The 19125-nt window shown below is 38.0% G+C and overlaps 1 protein-coding gene across 1 annotated transcript in view; it reads left to right on the forward strand.

Annotated features, from left to right (window-relative positions):
* CAMK4 (calcium/calmodulin dependent protein kinase IV) overlaps nucleotides 1–19125 on the forward strand; it is a 201352-nt gene that overhangs the window by 133721 nt on the left and 48506 nt on the right. The window contains exon 5 of the mRNA XM_021698985.1: nucleotides 5428–5500. Coding sequence (XP_021554660.1) covers nucleotides 5428–5500 — 73 coding nt within the window. The remainder of the gene's footprint in view (nucleotides 1–5427; nucleotides 5501–19125) is intronic.

Here is a 19125-nt window from a genome sequence, read left to right on the forward strand (position 1 = left end):
GTTTTTAGCGCCGAGTCTTCTAGCCTAGTTCACAGTGGAATGATGAGAAATTGTGCCACATAGCACCAAACTTCATGGCCCTGGGCCTTTGCAAACAATCTTAAGATGCTGGTAACATCTTAACTGTTTTCTTATTATTTTATAGAGCATGAAAAGGAAATTAGTTTGCTAAATCTGAGGAGAAATAGAGCAATAAGTATGTTTAAATATAAAAACCAAAACTATCAAACAAAATTATCCTATTTCTACAGCTCTAAAACCCTTACAATGATTCAATATTTCATTGTTCCTAAAAATTGAAGGCATTAGTATATAGTATATCAAGCTATAAATCCTTGGCTATATGTACCTGGCAACTTTTTTTTTTCAATTCCAGCTAAAGTTTATGTAGAAATTGTTATGTGTTGCCTCATGAAACAAATGCTGTATTTTGCTGAATTTGAATCACTTTGATTTTATTCAAAATAAGTTTCTAAAAAGATCATGTTATTACAATATTATCTAGGTACTAACTCTGAATATATTCCCGAGACCAGCAATAACCTTTCTACTTGTTGCATTTTGCTTTGGGAAGCATCTGTATGGCTGCCTTTCCCTCTGGGTCAATAGCCAGTGTTCTTGTAGTGAGCACCACTTCCCAGTCCAGTGCTCTGTTCCCCCATGAGAAGGAACACCGGCAGAGGAGCTGCTCACATGTCCACAGTCTGAAATTTTTCTGGCACCCATTCACTTGGCAGTTAGTATTGATTCTACGAATATTCATTGACTGTCTACTATGAGCAAGGCCTGGAGCTAGGTCCTGTGGCTGATGCAAACAACAATCTAGCGAGAAGGCTAAGAATTTTCCCACAATAACCTGCAGAAGGCATTGGCCAAACACACCTACTGTAGTCATGCCTAAATGAAAAAGATTGCAAGACTTCATTTTCCTTTGCTTGATCACTAATGTCTTCACTTGCAATCTTAGCTGTAGATTATAAACTGCATTTGCAACTTGAGAAGTTCACTGTTACTGATCATCCTAGTCAGCCATAAATGGCCTGGGTGGTAGCTCAACTGATACAATACTTAAAGTTGAATGTGAGTTCCAGAAACCTAACTCTGTAACACTCTGATGAACAAATCAACTGGGAACAAAATTCCTTTGAGCAGAAGGAGCCTGGAAGAGGCACGATTAAGTTCTAATTGTAGGGCCAACCTGTGGCAAACAGAACTCATGGGGATGGGCTGGGGAAGGCACCTGCATTCCGTGCTCCTGTCCCACATACCTACTCTAGAAACATTTCTGACAACAGAATTTATAAATCCTTCGGCTGTATAAACCTTAGTATAACATGTATTACATCTATGGTGATATTTTTGTTAATTTTTGTTGGTCTCGTCTGGGGCAGGACCCAAATCTTATTATTTTTAAACTTTTTTTTAAAGATTTTATTTATTTGTCAGAGTGAAAGAGCACAGGCAGGCTCCCTGCTGAGCAGGGAGCCCGATACAGGACTCAATCCCAGGACCCTGGGATCATGGCCTGAGCTGAAGGCAGACGCTTAACGGACTGAGCCACCCAGGCATTACCCAAGTCTTACTCTTTACAGATTCAGCAAATGCTGGGCTCACGTTAGACAGAAATAATGACTGACTATCACTACGCCCACCGTACTCTCTAATTCTCACTATAGTGTTGGTCCTTTTTCTTAGAACAATCTCCTTTGTCTCCAGTCCCTGCTCCTCCACACCAATCCCACTCCCAGCCCCCACCCTTTCTGCAACGAGAAAACTTCTATACTCCCTTGAGGTCTGAGCTGAGATATAGCTACCTCTGGAATCCTTTTCCCACCTTGCACAGCCTCCGGAATAGTTCACTGGCCCTCTCTATGAGCTCTCGGGTCATTTTCTAATGCCTCTACCACAGCATTTAGCACAGTGTGTCGCTTGTTGTCTGTCTGCTTATACCAAGAGAAACCCCATGAGTGCAGAGGCCATGTCTGGTTCACTTCCAAATGCCCAGCACATAACAGTCATCCCATAATATTTATTGAATAGATGAATGAATGGACATATCTGTTAGAATACATCCTTTTTATTAGCTAGATGAAATGTTTTACTAATTTAACTTATATTGTGGAAAACTAGTGAGGTTTCTATTAACTATTCTTACACCTACTACTCTTCCCTCTATCCCACCTGAAAATAGGTCCCCCCCAAATTCACCCCTTTATCCAGCCAGTCCCTAGACATTCACATACAAGGTCACGTTCTGAACACAAGCACTCAACTCTATACCCAAATGAAAATGCATAAACATCATATTTAGGCCAAAGCTTGAGAAGTCATAATAAATCAAAATATAGGGAGGAATTTCTAGTGTGTGAAGCACTGCCCCTCTAAGAGGTAGGGATGTTCATAAGAACTCCTGTATTTGATAGACAAGGAGGATTTCTCATCAGGGAGACTGCACATGGCTGTGCAAGTTGGCTCCGTACAACCCCAAGGAGTAGTGCTTACATGGACTAAGCCATGAGGAGCACCCCCCAGAGGGGTACCACAAAGCAGATGTGATAAAGCTCTAGCCTTGGTGAGTGGCCATGGGGAAAATCCACACTGTTTTTTGCAGGCCAGGAAGTAACTGATTTTATCCTCTTCTGGGGAGAATGGGAGGTGGAAAGAAAGTTAACTATTGGCCTTTCCTTTCCACATTCTTTGTAACAACTCCCCTCCTTTAATAGGACTGGAGAGAGCAAAGCTGCTGAGACTGCAGGTGCCACACAGAGAGGAGACACTAATTACATTTGAGTTGGCTGATGGACGTACCACAAAAGCCACATTTAGAACGAAATGCAGAGGATGATGTAATGGTAGCCAAAGTTCTCAACTTCCCTGACACAATAGTCCTTCTTTTCCTCTTCTCTCATGCTTAATTTTAAAATGTTCAGAAAGTATAGTACAAGTAATTTATTTCAATTAAATGTTTAGTAAGTAGTCTACGTAACTAAATCATGAATTGGAAGAATGTGTAGTCTTGAAAGGAAATATTGTATGAAAATTGATTTTCAAGAACTAATTAATAATGATTCCCTGAATATTGTAACCTACTTTCACATTTTATTTGAAATGTGCTTCATAACAGGTATCCAATAAATAAAAAGGTGAGGAAGGATATTCCATCTTTCATATTTTGAAAAGATGAGTTTGTGTTTCTTGATAGTGTTCTGAATAATTGAATGGAAAAAATAATTGCAATTTTTGCATCAACATAATTTTTTTGAATCTTCGTAATTATGGTCATTAAGTATCTTCTTATATATTATTTATTTTATATATGTTTTTTCTGCTTTTCCTCATCATCCATCCCCTATTTTGGAAAGATTTTATAGATTTTTAATTCCAGCTTTTAATACCAGCTACTAAGAACTTACAACTTCTTACCACAACATAAAAAAAAAAAAGGAAGATACTTTCTGAAAAATAAATATGCTATTTAAGATATTAACAGTCTAAAAAATTTCAGTGCAAGACTATTAAAAATGTTGAAGTTTTGTCTCTTACATGTTTTGAATTGACCTTTTTCAGACATGTCTTCACCATAAACCTTTTGTCAGCGAAAACATCTTATGCAAGTTGGTAATCTTCAGTGCTATCAAAAATGTGTTTTCTCTTGAAATTTTGGGAAGAAAGAAATAGCAACAGTGTGGTTTTCCAGTCTTCCCAAATATCCCTATATAGGACAGAAAAACCAAAAACTCACAGACAATATAACAAAACCAGGTGAAAAGGCTTCCCCATGAAGCCTAGAAAACAAGTGAATGAGGACAAACTAATGACAAATGCAAGAGCCTCATGGTATTAGCATCTATATTAGAGGAAGCAAGAGGACATTGATGAACCTAAGAATATGAGAACACTCAAATCTCCAAAGCCTCCAAATCATTGAGAAGAAGAATGGGCCAGTACAGCTACAGGTGAAATTGTGAGGGCTTTTTGCCATCCAAATTTCTGAGAAGCACAAGGGCTGCACCCACAGTAAGGTCTGAAGAGACTAATGCAGTCTAGGCCCTATGAACTCCTGAAACTAGTATCTCAGGCCCCCTTGTGTACATTAGGAGAAACTGCTGAGAAGAGACTCCAGTAACCAGAGCAGAGATGCGTAGAGGAAAGGGAATGAAGTTCCAGATCGAAGAGATCTCAGAAAGTATGAGGTCATAATTTTGAATGCTTCATGAAAACAGTCAAGGGCCATGAAACCAGAAAAGATAGCCTTACCTATAACTCTATCAAAATGATTAAGAAAACCAACTTTGCTTAAAAATAAGCAACAGACAGGTGTCTCCATTAATTGCAATAAAAATGATTATAAGAGCACAGAAAATCAGCCTGTCAGGAGGATATGCCCACAAAACAGATGAAAGTATAACATGATCTACACAATATTAAAGCTAATATTACTTAATACCAAAATTAAGAAAATCATAGAAGAAAGAACAAATAAGTCAAAAGTAAAAAAAACTCACGATGTGTATAATTGCACACCCCCAAAAAGAAAACCAAAGCGATAGAAGAAAACAAATACAAAGCATTCTAACTCAGGGAAACATTCCTGAAATTAAAATGGCAAAGACTTAAGTTAAAAGAAAGGTTCCTTAAAGGAAAAGAAAATTTCCTTGTCCACATCCATGCAAAAAGAGCAAGTCATTTATTTGGAATAGAAAGCCAGATGGAGAGAGGGGAGAGGGGCGGGGCAAGGGGGGGAGGAGCAAGGAGCTCCAGGTAGAAGGACTATTGAGAGACATAAGTACTAGTCAAATTGTATGGACCTTATTTGGATGCGGATTCAAACAAACAAATTTCAACATGTCCAAGGCAATTGGAAATTTGAAACACTGTGTATTTGAAAATATTAGGAGTTGTAATTTATAGGTATGATAATGGCATTTTAGTTATGAATTTTAAAAAGTCCTTTACACTTTTAGAGACAACTCCTTATTTATGAATGGAATTATGTGATGCCTGATAATTTGCTTTAAAATAAAAAGGATGGGAAATAATTGACTGGATAGATAAAACAACACTGGCCATGAGTTAATAATCATTGAAGCTGTGTAACAATTACATGGGATGGTTCATGGTATGTTGTCTACTTGGTATATATTTAACACGATTCTCAGTACAGAGTTTAAGAAGAGTTTTTTTTGTCCTCAGATAGGATGGACAGTTCAAGCCTAGGCAAAATAAATGTGTTTCATTTTCCTAAAGAAACCCAAGATTGCTAGAGTATCAGTTTATGGAACTATTTCCCCCCGGTGTTATGCTAGCAGGTTGCAATTGTTTAGATGCATCTTCCTTAACGTTAATTCAGTTAACTTCTTTTAAAAACATCCACTCCCCTGAACACATGTGTCTGAGAAGCATTTCGTGGTTTGTTTTTTTTTTTAGGATTGTGGAAAAGGGATATTATAGTGAACGAGATGCTGCAGATGCTGTTAAGCAAATCCTGGAGGCGGTTGCCGTAAGTATGAATTGACAGCAATAGCATAACTCTTGGTAACCTTTTCCTTGTACAGAATCATTCCTTAACAAGTGTATGTCTGTGACCAGTCAAAACATTTACAGCAAAACATTACAGCAAAACAGTAAGAAATACTTTGTAGATAGTACGTTGAATACATTTATATTTTCTCTTGATTGCTCAAACTCTGGAAGATGCAGTCCTCCTATATAATGCCATAAGTCTGTTAAAATAATTTCCCATTATTATGAAATCAGACTTTGGGGCTTATAGTCATTCTTCTCTCTTCTTTCTGTTTCTTGAGTTTGTTTCTCTATTGTTTTTGTTGTTTGGCAGGGATGTGAAGGAAGGTGGAATGTGAGAAATATAGATCTGGGAGCATAGAGGTTATTGATTTTTCTTTCAAGACAAGGGAATTCAAGTGAAAAATTCTGACAGTTTTATTTTTTTAAGGAAGAAATATAAATTAATGTTTTTAAGGAGAATAAAGTGTTGTAAATTAATGATGGAAACTATGCACCCATATTTACACAAACATGTAATTTTGAGAAGCTTGTTGGATTGAATTAATAAGGAAAAATTTGCCTAGATAAAACAGACTCCACTAGTGAAAACCTTCCCATATATTTAATGGTTGTCTAATGTGTGCTGGAACACGTTGGTGGTTCATTTATTGAATATGAAGTCAGAACAAAAACAGGATGAAGCCCAAGGGGAAATGTTTATTCAGGTTAAAGAGACAAATCTATAAAATATATCAGAATTAAGATATATTCTATTGTTTAGAGTCAGTTATAGAACTAAAATCATCATTCAGTATCTTGAGAAACCAGCCACAGTGACAAAAGCACATGTCCTATGAATTTTACCCCCAACCAAACCAGGAAGGAGGGAAGAGGCGAGGGAGGGAGGGAGAGAAGAAGGAAGGAAAGGAGGGACTCTGACATCTAACTAGCTTATCTATCATTGATGAAAAGGAAAACACAATCTCCGCAATCTGTATAGGACTGCTAGAGATAGCAGATCTATGGTCTAACCAAATCCATGATTGAGCTATCAACACCAAGTTCAACTGGCTTTATAGCCCAGTCTTTCCAAATTATTCTTTCCTATAAAAGCATTGTGGTCTTTTTGCTCTAGTGGGGTATAAAAATTTGAATTGGGGGTAGGGAAAAGCTGGAGAGGCTGCCCTGGAATTTTACTATAAATTCACAATGTGCCTCCTGATTATATGAATGTTGAATTTCAAATCCATCCTCTTACATACCCCAAATAACCACTCCATTCCAGAGTTTTCATCAAACACAGTATAGTTACCATACCTGGTTTCCTAAGCTTGCCAATTTGGGAATGATTTTTGACTCTTCCATTACCTTCTCGCCTCACATCCACCTTCCCAACTTCAGTTGGGTCTTCCTTCTACTGCCCATGAACCTAGTCCTGCTCCCTACCATGCTATGAATGCTCCTGATGTGCTTCATTAAACAAAACCAACCAACCAAACAAAACAGAATCACTTCTAGTTGCTTCCAGCTCCTGTCCTTAAAGATAAAAGTCTAGAATTCTTTTTTGCAGTCTCTGTTTTCATCTTGTCACCTCTAAGTTCAATAATGGCAGTTTTATGCCTTTCTTAAATACCCATTTAAAAACTTCATTCCTCATTACCACATGCAATAGATTATCTAGTTAAGTAAACATGCTGGCAGTGGCCCACCATCACTTTAGGCAGGCAGCTAGTATAACAGTTAAGAGTACTTTGGGAGTCAAACAGAGCTGGGTTCATTTCCTGGATATGTGAGCTGGGCCCTAGTCACTAAACACTTTTGAGCCTCAGTTTCCTCATGGAAAATAGGCATAATATTCAACCTAACAGAGTTGTGGAAAACACTAAATAAGATAAGGCAATGGAAGTCTTAGCAATGTTCAAAAGAGAGGCAAAAGGATAAGCAACTTCAGACTCAGTACATCCATGTAAAGATATATTAGATGTTATAAATCTATACATAGATATCTACTCCCCAGCTAAGTACTGAAATCAAAAACAACTGACAATAGTCACTGCTCAATATTTGCCGAATTAAGTAACTGAAAATTTATCAAAATAGGAAGTCACTATTCCGTTTTGTCTTTCTAGATACTGATACATTTAGTGAAACGTCCTTACTATCATTTTTCTACTCATTTCATATGAAACAAACCTTTCTTTATAACTTGTTCCCATTCATGAGATTATTTTCTGCTCCCTTACTGTCATTTAATTATTTTCCCGTCATTCAAAATGCACCTTCTTCAATATGTTTTCTCTGGTTACCTCCATCCATTTAGGTCAGCTCTTGATTCTTTTGGCTTATCACAGTGGGCATGCTTCAATTTAGTGATACCTCAGGTAGCTGACTGGGAGAACTCTGTCCTCATTCAGTGAATGAGAAATGAATGCTTTCAGCATCAGACTTTTCCACCTATTGGAGTTACACTAATTAAGGAATAAAAGGGCCCCCAACAGGGATGCCCCAGATAGGGGTACACCACATAGAAAAGAGGGACTAGATAGACTTCAACTCTATTCCAGATTTGCAAAAATGGCTTGATTAGTCTACTGGTAATCCTCAATTTAAAACAAAAAAATTTGTTGTTCTACCTATTCAGAAGGTTTCAGTTTAATAAGTAGGTTACCGAGCAAAGGGAAAGAAAGGAGAGAGAGGCAAACGGAGAAACAGACTCTTAACTATAGAGAACAAACTGATGGTCACCAGAGGGGAAGGGGGTGGTTGGGGAAACAGGTGAGGGGACTTGCTGTGATGAGCACCGAATGTTGTATGGAAGTATTGAATCACTATATGGTACACCTGGAAGTAATATTACACTGTATGTTAACAAACTAGAATTTAAAAATAACTTAAAACAAATAATAAAAAACAAAGAGAAATAAATAAGACCAAAAAGATAAAAGTAAATTACCAAATTCAAGAAGTTTTATAAAAATCAAATTTTCTCTGATTGCTACAACTAGCAATCAGATTAACTTAGAGGGAAAAAACGTTAAAGTCATTTCCCTAAGTGTTTCCACAGGTAGAAAGCAAGCGATTTAAAACTTGTGGGAAGTGGCTGACATTTATGAAATAGTTTATTGTCAACTACATAGCTATAGATAGCTATAAAAATAGGACAGTTGGGAACTCAAAGTAATCAGTGATACATCTCACATTTCCTCTGGATCACACACTTAGAAGACTATATCTAGGCTGGCTTTTGAAAGCACAGACGCAGAAATCTTAAAGATTGAAAAGTTCTTGGGAAATACTTTGTGGGGATAATTATACCCCTTAGGTAACAAATCTGGCAGTCCTTCCCTTCCTCCCCACTTCACCCTAATTCTTGCCCCAAATATTTCACAGTATTTTTCTGACTATAATCTTGCTCCTTCTGCTTTTTAGCTTTAAATAGAATTTTTGAAAGCTTTTAAAGTGAATTTGAAAGATGTTTCCCTCTTTGAGTTTGAATTCATACAGTTAGTCTTTGAGGGTAGATCATTAAGCTTTCTTGAGTATTCTGTCTTCCTGAAATGAATTCCAGGTAGTCCCAAATTAGATGGTCTAGTCAGTCTGGACATTCTGAAAGGGTCATCATGTCCTCATCTGTCATAAAACACAATGCTAAACCTTGAAGCCCTCCTTTTCCATTTACTTAAAAAGATAACCAGGGAATTCCATCACCTCTGACATCTCTTACCATTGCCACCACCTCCTGACCTTTTCTTGCCCCCCAGATATCCTACTGTTCCTCTGTGGTTTCCAGAAAAATCACTATCTCCCTTTTTTCTCCACTCCACTCCTGATGCCACTTTCCATCTTTTGCTAGCCATAGCTCTCTTAGGTATGTCTTAATTTCAGTCATGACTTGAGAGCCTGGAGAAACTTGTACATATAGAGTATAGATTGAATTTAATGAAATAGAAGGAAATGGTTAAAGAACTTAAATATGTCTGCTACCCTAGCACATAGATTTGGGGTTAGAATTTTGATGATGGGGGGTGAAGAGTTACAAACAAAAGCATCCCACCCTTGAAGGTTATGGAAACCAATATGGCATCTCAACATTGAAGTCAAATAGGATGTGGACATGATTATAAGGATGCAGGAAAAGATCAAATAGTAGAGGCTTCTTTTGTAAACATTTTTTAAAACCTGTAGCTTTGCCTCAAAAAGAACAGATATACCATATTAAAGAGTCAGTTGGTAAAGAATTGATGACTAGATACTGAAGAACTGGAAAGGCAAAAGGGGAATACTAAATTAAGGGTACCGTGGCGGCAGCACCGGCAAGGAAGCAGCCTCTCCTCAGACTGAGGGAAGCAAAACAAAGAGTGGGAGAGGATTAAAGGTTAGACATTTAAAAGGAGGTGTGATGAAGGTGCACTGCTTGGCTGGTGCTGGTATCTAGTCTGTGACCTAAAGGAGTTGCCCCCGAAGCTGGCGCTCAGACCTTTGAGCTCATTGATGGGGATGGTGTTCTAGCCAGCTAGTGCTCGTGTTGCCGAAGAGGAACACTGGTTGGTTCTGTGAGCATTTGTGGAAAAACTGCAATCAGCAGCTGCCACCAGAATGATCTGCACGGCAGGGTGAAAACGTGTCTTTAGGGTGCATGGGAATAACAAGCGGAAAGATAGGCACAGAAAGCAAATGGGACTGAGCAAGTCCCTTCATCCTCTTCCAGCCTTCCACTCTCTCCCTAGGGCCCTCTAATGGCAGAGCCGAACAGGAAGCCGGCAGGAGAAGGAAAAGTGTGGCTTCTAATTCAAGTCTCAGCTTCACAAAGTGGACTACAGAAGGGTGATTTACAGCTGAGAGCCAATTACTTAATAAATGGTACAGGAATTTATTTAAAAACAAAAATAAATTCTCAAAGTTCCTGTTGCTATTCATAGTCTTCTAAAACGTTCAGTCTTTACTAATGTGCATTAAATGGTTCTAGAAGTCAAATCAGAACAAGTACAGCAGCATTGAAATAAATTACTGTCTATATTTAATACCAAGTACTCTGCTTGATAACATTTATAGGTTTAATGGGCAATACATACATTATCAACTTTATATTATTTGATACATTTAAACCGTCTTCCACCTGACCTCTCATTCTCTGTTGGCAGAGTTGATGGACCTTTATAAAGATGGAAGATGTCAGAACGTTTTTTCCCAGCCTCCCTTGAGGTTAGGCAAGGGCATATGACCTGATCCTCATCAGTGAGCTCTGATGGGCAGTCTGCCTGTGGGTTCTGGGGAAACTTCTTCTCAATAAAAGGAGATCCAAGAGAGGGAAGGTCATTTCTCTTTTTCACTGGCATAGTCAGGTCTGCATACGATGTAGGAAACTGCTTTTTCTGTCTTGTCATTAAGAAGAAAAACATAGCTGTGTTGAAGAAAGCCAAAAAAAAAGTACACACCATTAGAATTCTCCTCTTGCTTGATACCTTATAGAATGAGGATAATAAGTTTCTCAATATTTTTGCCACTTTAAATTGTAAATCCTGTTACTTGAAGCAATAAGATACTGAACTTCTCGAATAAACTTTTAAGTATATGCTAATAACAATTCTGTGGTCAGAACAAGTTGTATAATTTTCCATCTTTTGAAACATAACACAAAGGGCATAAAAAGATTCTCGTCCCACAAATCTCTAAAAACTGAATTTCACTGAATATCAAAAACACACCCACACACTGGTCAGTCACAAGGTATAAGGTTATTAACAGTAGCAAGCTTGCTTCTGATACCTTTTCTTTGTTTTTGTGAATATTGTTCCCGCTTGGGTCCACTTATTGTCAGTAAAATGATTCTGAGAGTTCAATTAAGTAATGAGGCACTGGAACAGAAAATGTGGGGTTCTTTGTGGTTTGTTTTAAATCTGTCAGTTCCCATGCTATTTCCATTTCTTTCTGGGGGGGATTTTGTCTCTTGTTACTCACATTTGAACACTGGTCTCTGGGGGATGGATTTTAATGCAAGGCTCAAAGCACTGAAACACTATAATGATAACATTACCAGTAAAAATAAAAGTAGTTATACATTCTTACTAAGAATTGAGAGATAACAATTACCAGAAAATAAATAACAAACAGTTCTATTAATGTTCTAATATTTTGATTTATAACACAGAATAAAGTAGAGTAGCGGCTCAGTCAGAGCATAGATATTTTATCAGAAAAAAAGTTCGGAACAAATATAATCTATATCCTGAAAATTATAGCTCAATATTAGGAAGCTGGAAATCTAAAAATAATTCCTGGGAGGGAGAGTATCTTTCTCATTAAACGTTTCTGTACATCATTATCAGCAGTGTAATAATGATATCAAAATTTTGTCAGATTCCGTCTAAGTGGCTTTCTCTCTCTTGAGTTCTGGGAAAATCACAATTCTAGGAATATATATTAAGAAGCTTACTAGTTTACGGGGAAGATAGACATGTAAGCACAAGGGCTATAAAATGACATATATGCATCTGTTGATGCATTTTGCTGATTAGAGAATGTGAACGCTATTCAATATATCTAGAGAGAAACTGAGTCAGAAAAATCTTGCCAGAATGAAGTTATATCTGAGTTGGGTTTTAAAAGAAAAATTGTTGTTTAATAGGTAGCCAGTAGGAAAGAAATAGAATTCCAGAAACACTCCTTTTCTCCCACAGATTTTTGGGGAACATAATAGACTAAAGGTACAAAGGCATGAACTGCTGATATTTGGCTCTAGCGAGAACTGGGGCTTGAGAGAAGTGGGGAGCCCATCCTGAGGGGCTTACCTGACTTTCAAAAGAGGTTCACGTGGTTCTGCAGATGAGGAAATGTGAGGGACTTTTGCTGCAGGATCATCATCCAGACAGCAGCATGAAGCCTCAAAGCAGTGAGGCCAGTTAGGAAGATATGGCAAAGTCAAGTCAAGAGATGAAAAACATCTGAAGGGACCTGGTTTGTGATTATACGAATGAATGCGCTAACCAACTAACCCCAGAATTCCCCTTGAATCTTCTCTGTCAATATTAGTGAATGTTACATATGTGAAGACGTGGAGATAATGAAAAATAATCTAGAGCAGGGAGCATGCAGATGAGCAATTTAGACGTTTGATAAGAACGTCTCATAAAACTCTCTCACTTTCGTTAACACTCTCTTCTCACCTCTGCGCACTTGCTCTCTGAGATTTTATTCCACTTTCTTCCATCCAGTCTCACAGCTCCTCTGATGACCTGTGTTTCTTCCATTCCTGTTTCCCTCTAGCTCTCCTCTGGAGAACTAATGATGAATAGAACAACAACAGCAAAAATAACATTTTAAGAGACCAGCCAAAGCCTTTAGACCAGGGTGAATGTGTTCACTATGCACAGCACACATTGTAGGTCCCCAGGAGAGCTATAGAAAGTAAATATGAGACACAGTCCCTGCCTGGAAGAATTAACAAGGCAAACAGGATTTTTTTTTTAAGATTTTATTTATTTATTTGACAGAGGGAGAAAGAGAGCACACAAGCTGGGGGGAGGTGGGGAGATGGCAGAGGGAGAGAGAAGCAGACTCCCTGCTGAGTTATCTTTCTTCTCTGGATTGAGATGAGTGTTTTCACTATTTCAAAAGCCCATTGAAGTGTCATGGACATGACATCTGATTCGTGCTTGGCGACCTCAGATGATAGTCTTTACGGATTCATTCATAGCTATTCAGGCAGGTTTCTGTTGATTAGGGCGTGAGATTCACAGATTCATTGACTTCGGAGCAGGAGAATTGGATAATCTCAAGTAAAGGTGGGATATATTGTCTAGTTAATGTTGGCAGTATTCAAAAAAAGCACAAAAAAGGAAACAATGTAATAATAGAGAAGTACTCACAGTATCCTTATGAGGTCAGGAAAGGCATGTATCGTTTCTGTCTTTATAGATGACCTATGAAGACTAATGTAAAGAAAGATAAAGAGAAAAAGATGGGAATCCAAGCTATAAGGGAATACAGTTTTAAGTAAGGTAACAAATTTTAATTATGTCTAGAAATGCTTATTCCAAGCAGATGTGTATAAGCAGACCATGAGAAGAAGGATATTATCATATTATCACAGTACCTTTTTTATTTTAAACAAACTACTCTAATCGGTAACTTGGCCTATTTTCCATTCCTGTGACACTGTATTGCACATATATGTATTCTGTTCCTCTGATATTCAATGCTCTGAAAAGCTGAAATTCGGAAAAAAATAAAAAGCTGAGCAAAGAATTCCCCCACCCACAGTGGGGTCTCTAGGAGGATGGTCTCTTCTTTACATAGATATAATTTACGTGCAACAGCCTCTCCCTACTACAGGCTACAAGGGAAGGACTCACAGCTGGAAGGATCCCTTTGTCAGTGGTCCCCTTTTAAGAAAGAATGATTGTGTGGAAAATATCAAAGTACCGTGCTTTGAAGGTGAACAGTGATCTTTTCTTTGTGAATCTGCTTCTCTGTAAGGATAGTAGAGTGACTAAGGTTAGGCTCTAGTTAACTATTTCTGTGTTATTCTTCCGTTGTTTGTTTACTGGAGGATGGGGTGGGACCATGAAATTTATGTCCTTGCTCTCTGGTAGTAGTTCTCTGCCCAAACCTAAAGTATGCCCTGTCTTGAGGGAGTGAAATCCTATTTTATGTTATACGGTACAGTGTGAATCTACATAGATATTTGTAATGTTTTTGACTCATAAAAATGAATTTTTATTTTGGGAATGGCCAATTCAGAAGTAGTGTTGAAAAACATGAACAATTCTCTCAAAGAGGTGGGATTTTTTTTTTTTTATTTCTATAAGGAGAGCATTCAGGCAATATAATACTCTTAATTTTACTCTTTGAACATGGAATTTTGATTTTATTATTAAATAATTCAGGAACAAATTCTGCAAAAGTTTTACAAAATATTTTTACCTGCCTAATAAGTAAGAAATACATAATTAAATGAAGATGTCAAATTAACTTACAGGCATAGGCCTAGATCATAGCCTATGTACATTACACTGGTCATAGAAACAGAAGGTTAACTTGGTTTTCTTATTTTAATCATTGTCTTCCATCCCATCTCAAGTGTTTAGCTCCTGAATAAGGAATGTTCACAAAAGTCCAGCTTACTCACTTTGACTGAGATGCAGAATTTCTCAATGGGGCCAATGGGAACACTCGGTTTCATGCGGGTAAGGCAGTTCTTTGTAAGTGTTGAGTAGTCCCAGCTATCTCAACCTATTCTGGCTGCTATAACAGGATACCATAGATTGAGTGACTTAAACAATAAACATTTATTTCTCACAGTTCTGGAGGCTGGGAGGTGCAGATCAGGGTGCCAGCATGGTCAGATTTTTGATAAGGGCTCTGTTTTGGGTTTTCAGACTGCTGCCTTCTTTCTGTATCCTCACATGAGTAAGAGAGTGAGCTCTGGTCTCTTTCTCTTCTTATAAGGGCATTAATCCTATCATGGGGCATCACCCTCAAGGTCTTAGATCTAATTACCTTCAAAGGCTTCACCTCCAAATACCATCATACTGAAGACTAGGACTTCAACATTTGAATTCTTGGGGACACAAACATTCATCCATAGCACTCGCTCCAATATATTAATGCCAGTTGGAGACCCAGATATTGTGACAACAGAAAAGAAAAATACTTACACACAAATTTCCAGTCCATCTAAGTGGAACCTTCCCCTTAATCTGTTTTTCTTTCTCTCTTTCTTTCAACCTCTCTCCCTTCCTCCTTCCTTCTATTCTCACTTCTCTTTACCTTGTAAATTCCAGAGAATCATCACCATCCAAAGATTCAAAGATATGTAAATACCATTGCAATGTATGCAGGCAATGCTAGACACCCTAACAATTCTTGTTAACTTTTTTGTCTACTTTAAAGAAATTTTCAGTAACTATTAGTGATTTCAAAATGTTTTTTTGACCTAGGACAAGAATACCTTCCTCATTCCAATGTCCCACTATATCATTCTACCTTTCATAAATGTAATTTAAGGTCCCTCTGTGCTATATCCTCTTTATTTTTAACTCATGAAAGAAGTATGGTATATTTCTAATGTATTTCACATGCTGTATATTTAATATTAATCTTCCATGGTTTCTGAATCTTGGTGTTTTCTCCAGATTATTTTGCTTAAAGTTTACAGAGCCTGATCTGCTCATTTTTTTTCCCAAGGAAATACTTCCCTATATATTATCAATCTGTAAAATTTTCCTGGAATGTCAGGGCTTTGCCTACTATGTTATAAGCATTTGGTAGGTTAAATAGAGAACTACTTACCTATACACTGCACGCTTAAAAATAATCAAAACTCAGATTTTATTAATAGGACATCCAGGTATTTTAAAAGATCTATGTAAGTGGCGGGGCGCCTGGGTGGCTCAGTCAGTTAAGCATCTTGGCTTCGGCTCAGGTCATGATCTCAGGGTTGTAGAATCAGCCGCCCATGGGACTCCCTGCTCAGCGTGGAGCAGCCTGTCCCTCTCCCTCTGCTCCTCCCCTCCCTCCCCGCTTCGTGCTTTTTCTTTCACTTTCTCTCAAGTGAATGAATGAATCTTTTAAAAAAAAAATGATATATGTAAGTTGCATAATATTAGCAAATGATGTCCACCAGTAAAATGAATAGTTTACGTATATAATTTGGGATGTAGATAAGGGTGAGTCACATTTTACTGTCTTTGTTTTCTTTATGTGGCAGTATACGTTGACCTGAAAGTATAATAAGAATTTCAGCTCTAAATGTGATATAGCACACCTACATGTTGGAGATGATTGCATTGTCATCGCTGTAGTCATCAGTCTTCCTCACATTTACTTTGTGATATTTAAAGGACTTTGCTTGAACATTTGGGATCCTTCTTGATTTATAAGAGAAAAGCATACATCATATCATAACATTTCCCCACCTAACCCTCCACTATCTCCCCATCAGACTCACAGTCCTCTATGTGTGACCCTCAGAGTCGTGCCTGGAAAGGCTCCTTGCTGACCTTATGATCCTCTCTCTCTCCATGAGCCTTCATTCATGGCGCTTCAATAACCTTCTGTTCTTCCAATATGAGAAACTCTAGTTCCTGGAACTTTGAATTCTTGTTTGAAACTAGAATGTATGGGACGACTGGGTGACTCAGTGGGTTAAGTGTCTGCCTTGGGCTCAGGCCATGATCCTCAGCCTGGCGCCAATGTCTGGAATGTTTCCTGATACATATTGGGTATTCTGTAAATATTTGTTGGATGATTTGACTGACTAAAGATCTTCATTCATTTATTTAATCATGCACTCATTCACCAGCTAACCAAACAAATAATAGATGTTTATTGAGCATATATTTAGCCCCTGCCACTGTGGAGTCATTAAGAGACACATGGCACTTGTGTGCCAAGAGTTTGTGTTCTTTAGTCCATTACTTGCTAACTGCAAAATACTCAGTATATTAGTTTTCTGTTACTGACTAACAAATTACCACAAATTTAACAGCTTAAAACAACTTATTCTCTCACAGGTCTGTAGGACTGAAGTCCAGTGGGCTCTACTGGGTTCTTGGCTTAGAGTCTCACAAGGTGGAAACCAAAGTGTTAGTCAGCTGGGCTCTTATCTGTAGGCTCTGGGAGGAACCTGCTCCCAAGCTCATTCAGGTTGTTGGGTAAGTTCACTTCAATGTGGTTGTATGACTGAGGTCCCTGTTTCCTACTGCTTATCAACCAGGAGCTCCCAAAGGCTGCCTGCATTTCTTGGCACATGCCTCCCTGCATCTCCAAAGCCAGCTAGGGTGCTTCAAGTCCCTGATTTTCTTTTCTGCTCCCAGCCAGAGAAAACTCTCTGCTTTTCAAAGGCACATGAGATTTGATTAAGCCTACCTGAATAATCTCCCTTTTGACATTTAAGTTAATATAATCATAGGAATGCTACCTCATCATATTCATAGATTGCACCCACACTCACAGGGAAGAGCATTGAATATAGGGGCTAATTCCATAGAGTGGTCATTCTTAGCATTCCACCTATTACACCCAGACCAACCTACTCTTCATAATCAGTGTGTGATGCATGAGTTTTCTACCATCATGTATTTAATCTAATCAACCCCAAACATGGTTTCCATGGAAAAGTAAATGAGGAGTCCAAAAGTTGACCCAGACACATGGATAAATTTGAATGGCATTGGTTTTCAGGCTTTTCAGACACTCATTTACTGAAAAGTGTTTTGGTTGGTTTGTTTTTTAATGTGTAGCACTTACTCTGTGTTCTCATGCTCTTCCTTTTATTCTTTTCTCCTGGTTTTTATGTTAGGAAATCAATTCTGCTACTTCAAAGTATTAGCCACAACAAGTATTTTCAAAGGTTTTCAAAACTGTTTGCTGTGTCTTCGAAAACAAGCTCAAACACAGATCAATGATCAAAAAGAAGGAATGATAGCTGTGGTTGAGACTATGTGTGGCATCTCGGCACGTAAAAATACAAATATACAGTATACTCAGATACATTTCCTTTTTGTTGTTTCCCTCAACAATATGTCTTAGAAATCTTTCCTTTTATATATTAGTTTGTTATCACTGCATAACAAATCACCACAAACTTAAAAGCATGACACAATACCCGTGTATCTCCTAGTTCTTGTCAGTCAGAAGTTAGGCATGACATGACTAGATTCTCTCAGTTCCAAAATCAGGGTATCAGCAGGGATGCATTTCTTTCTGGAGGCTCTGTGGAAGAATCTGCTTCCAGCACATTGAATTTGTTGGTAGAATCCAGTTCCCTGCAGTTGCCTTGACACGAGACCTTCTCCATCTTTGAGACTGCAGTGGTGCATCAGATTCTTCTTACACTTTGGATCTCTTTGACCTACTCTTCTGCCTTCCTCTTCTGCTTTTAAAGGCTCATGCAGTTACACTGGGCCCATCTGGATAATCCAGGATAATCTCTATATTTTAAGGCCAAAGTGATTAGTAATCCTAACTACATCAGCAAAGTTCCTCTTGCCATGTTACATAGCATGTTCATCGTCCTGGAGATTAGAGCATTGAGTCTTTTTAGGGCCATAATTCTATCTACCACATTTTAGTGTGTATGGATCTTTTTCATTCTTTCAGTTGCTTCAGGGTCATTTATTTCATACTATGGGTTCTATAATTTATCCAGGTTCTAGATAGTTATGTAACTTTTTTCCAATTTTAAAAATTATGAATAATATTGTCATAAATATCCTTGTAGGCATATTTACACACAAGTAAAAATATTTCTTTAAGATACATTCTAAGGGGCACCTGGGTGGCTCAGTTGTTAAGCGTCTGCCTTTGGCTCAGGTCATGATCCCAGGGTCCTGGGATCGAGTCCCACATCGGGCTCCCTGCTCAGTGGGAAGCCTGCTTCTCCCTCTCCCACTCCCCCTGCTTGTGTTCCTGCTCTCGCTGTCTGTCAAATAAATAAATAAAATCTTTAAAAAAAAAAAAAGATACATTCTAAGAAGTGGCTTCTATGAGACATGCTTTTAAGTTTGTGGTGATTTGTTATGCAGTGATAGCAAACTAATATATAAAATATATATTCATTTTATACATTTAATGGATGCTGCTACATTGCAAGGCTTTATCAGTCTACAATCCTGTCAG

The sequence above is a fragment of the Neomonachus schauinslandi genome, chromosome 7 (assembly GCF_002201575.2).
Source record: "Neomonachus schauinslandi chromosome 7, ASM220157v2, whole genome shotgun sequence".
Taxonomy (NCBI): domain Eukaryota; kingdom Metazoa; phylum Chordata; class Mammalia; order Carnivora; family Phocidae; genus Neomonachus; species Neomonachus schauinslandi.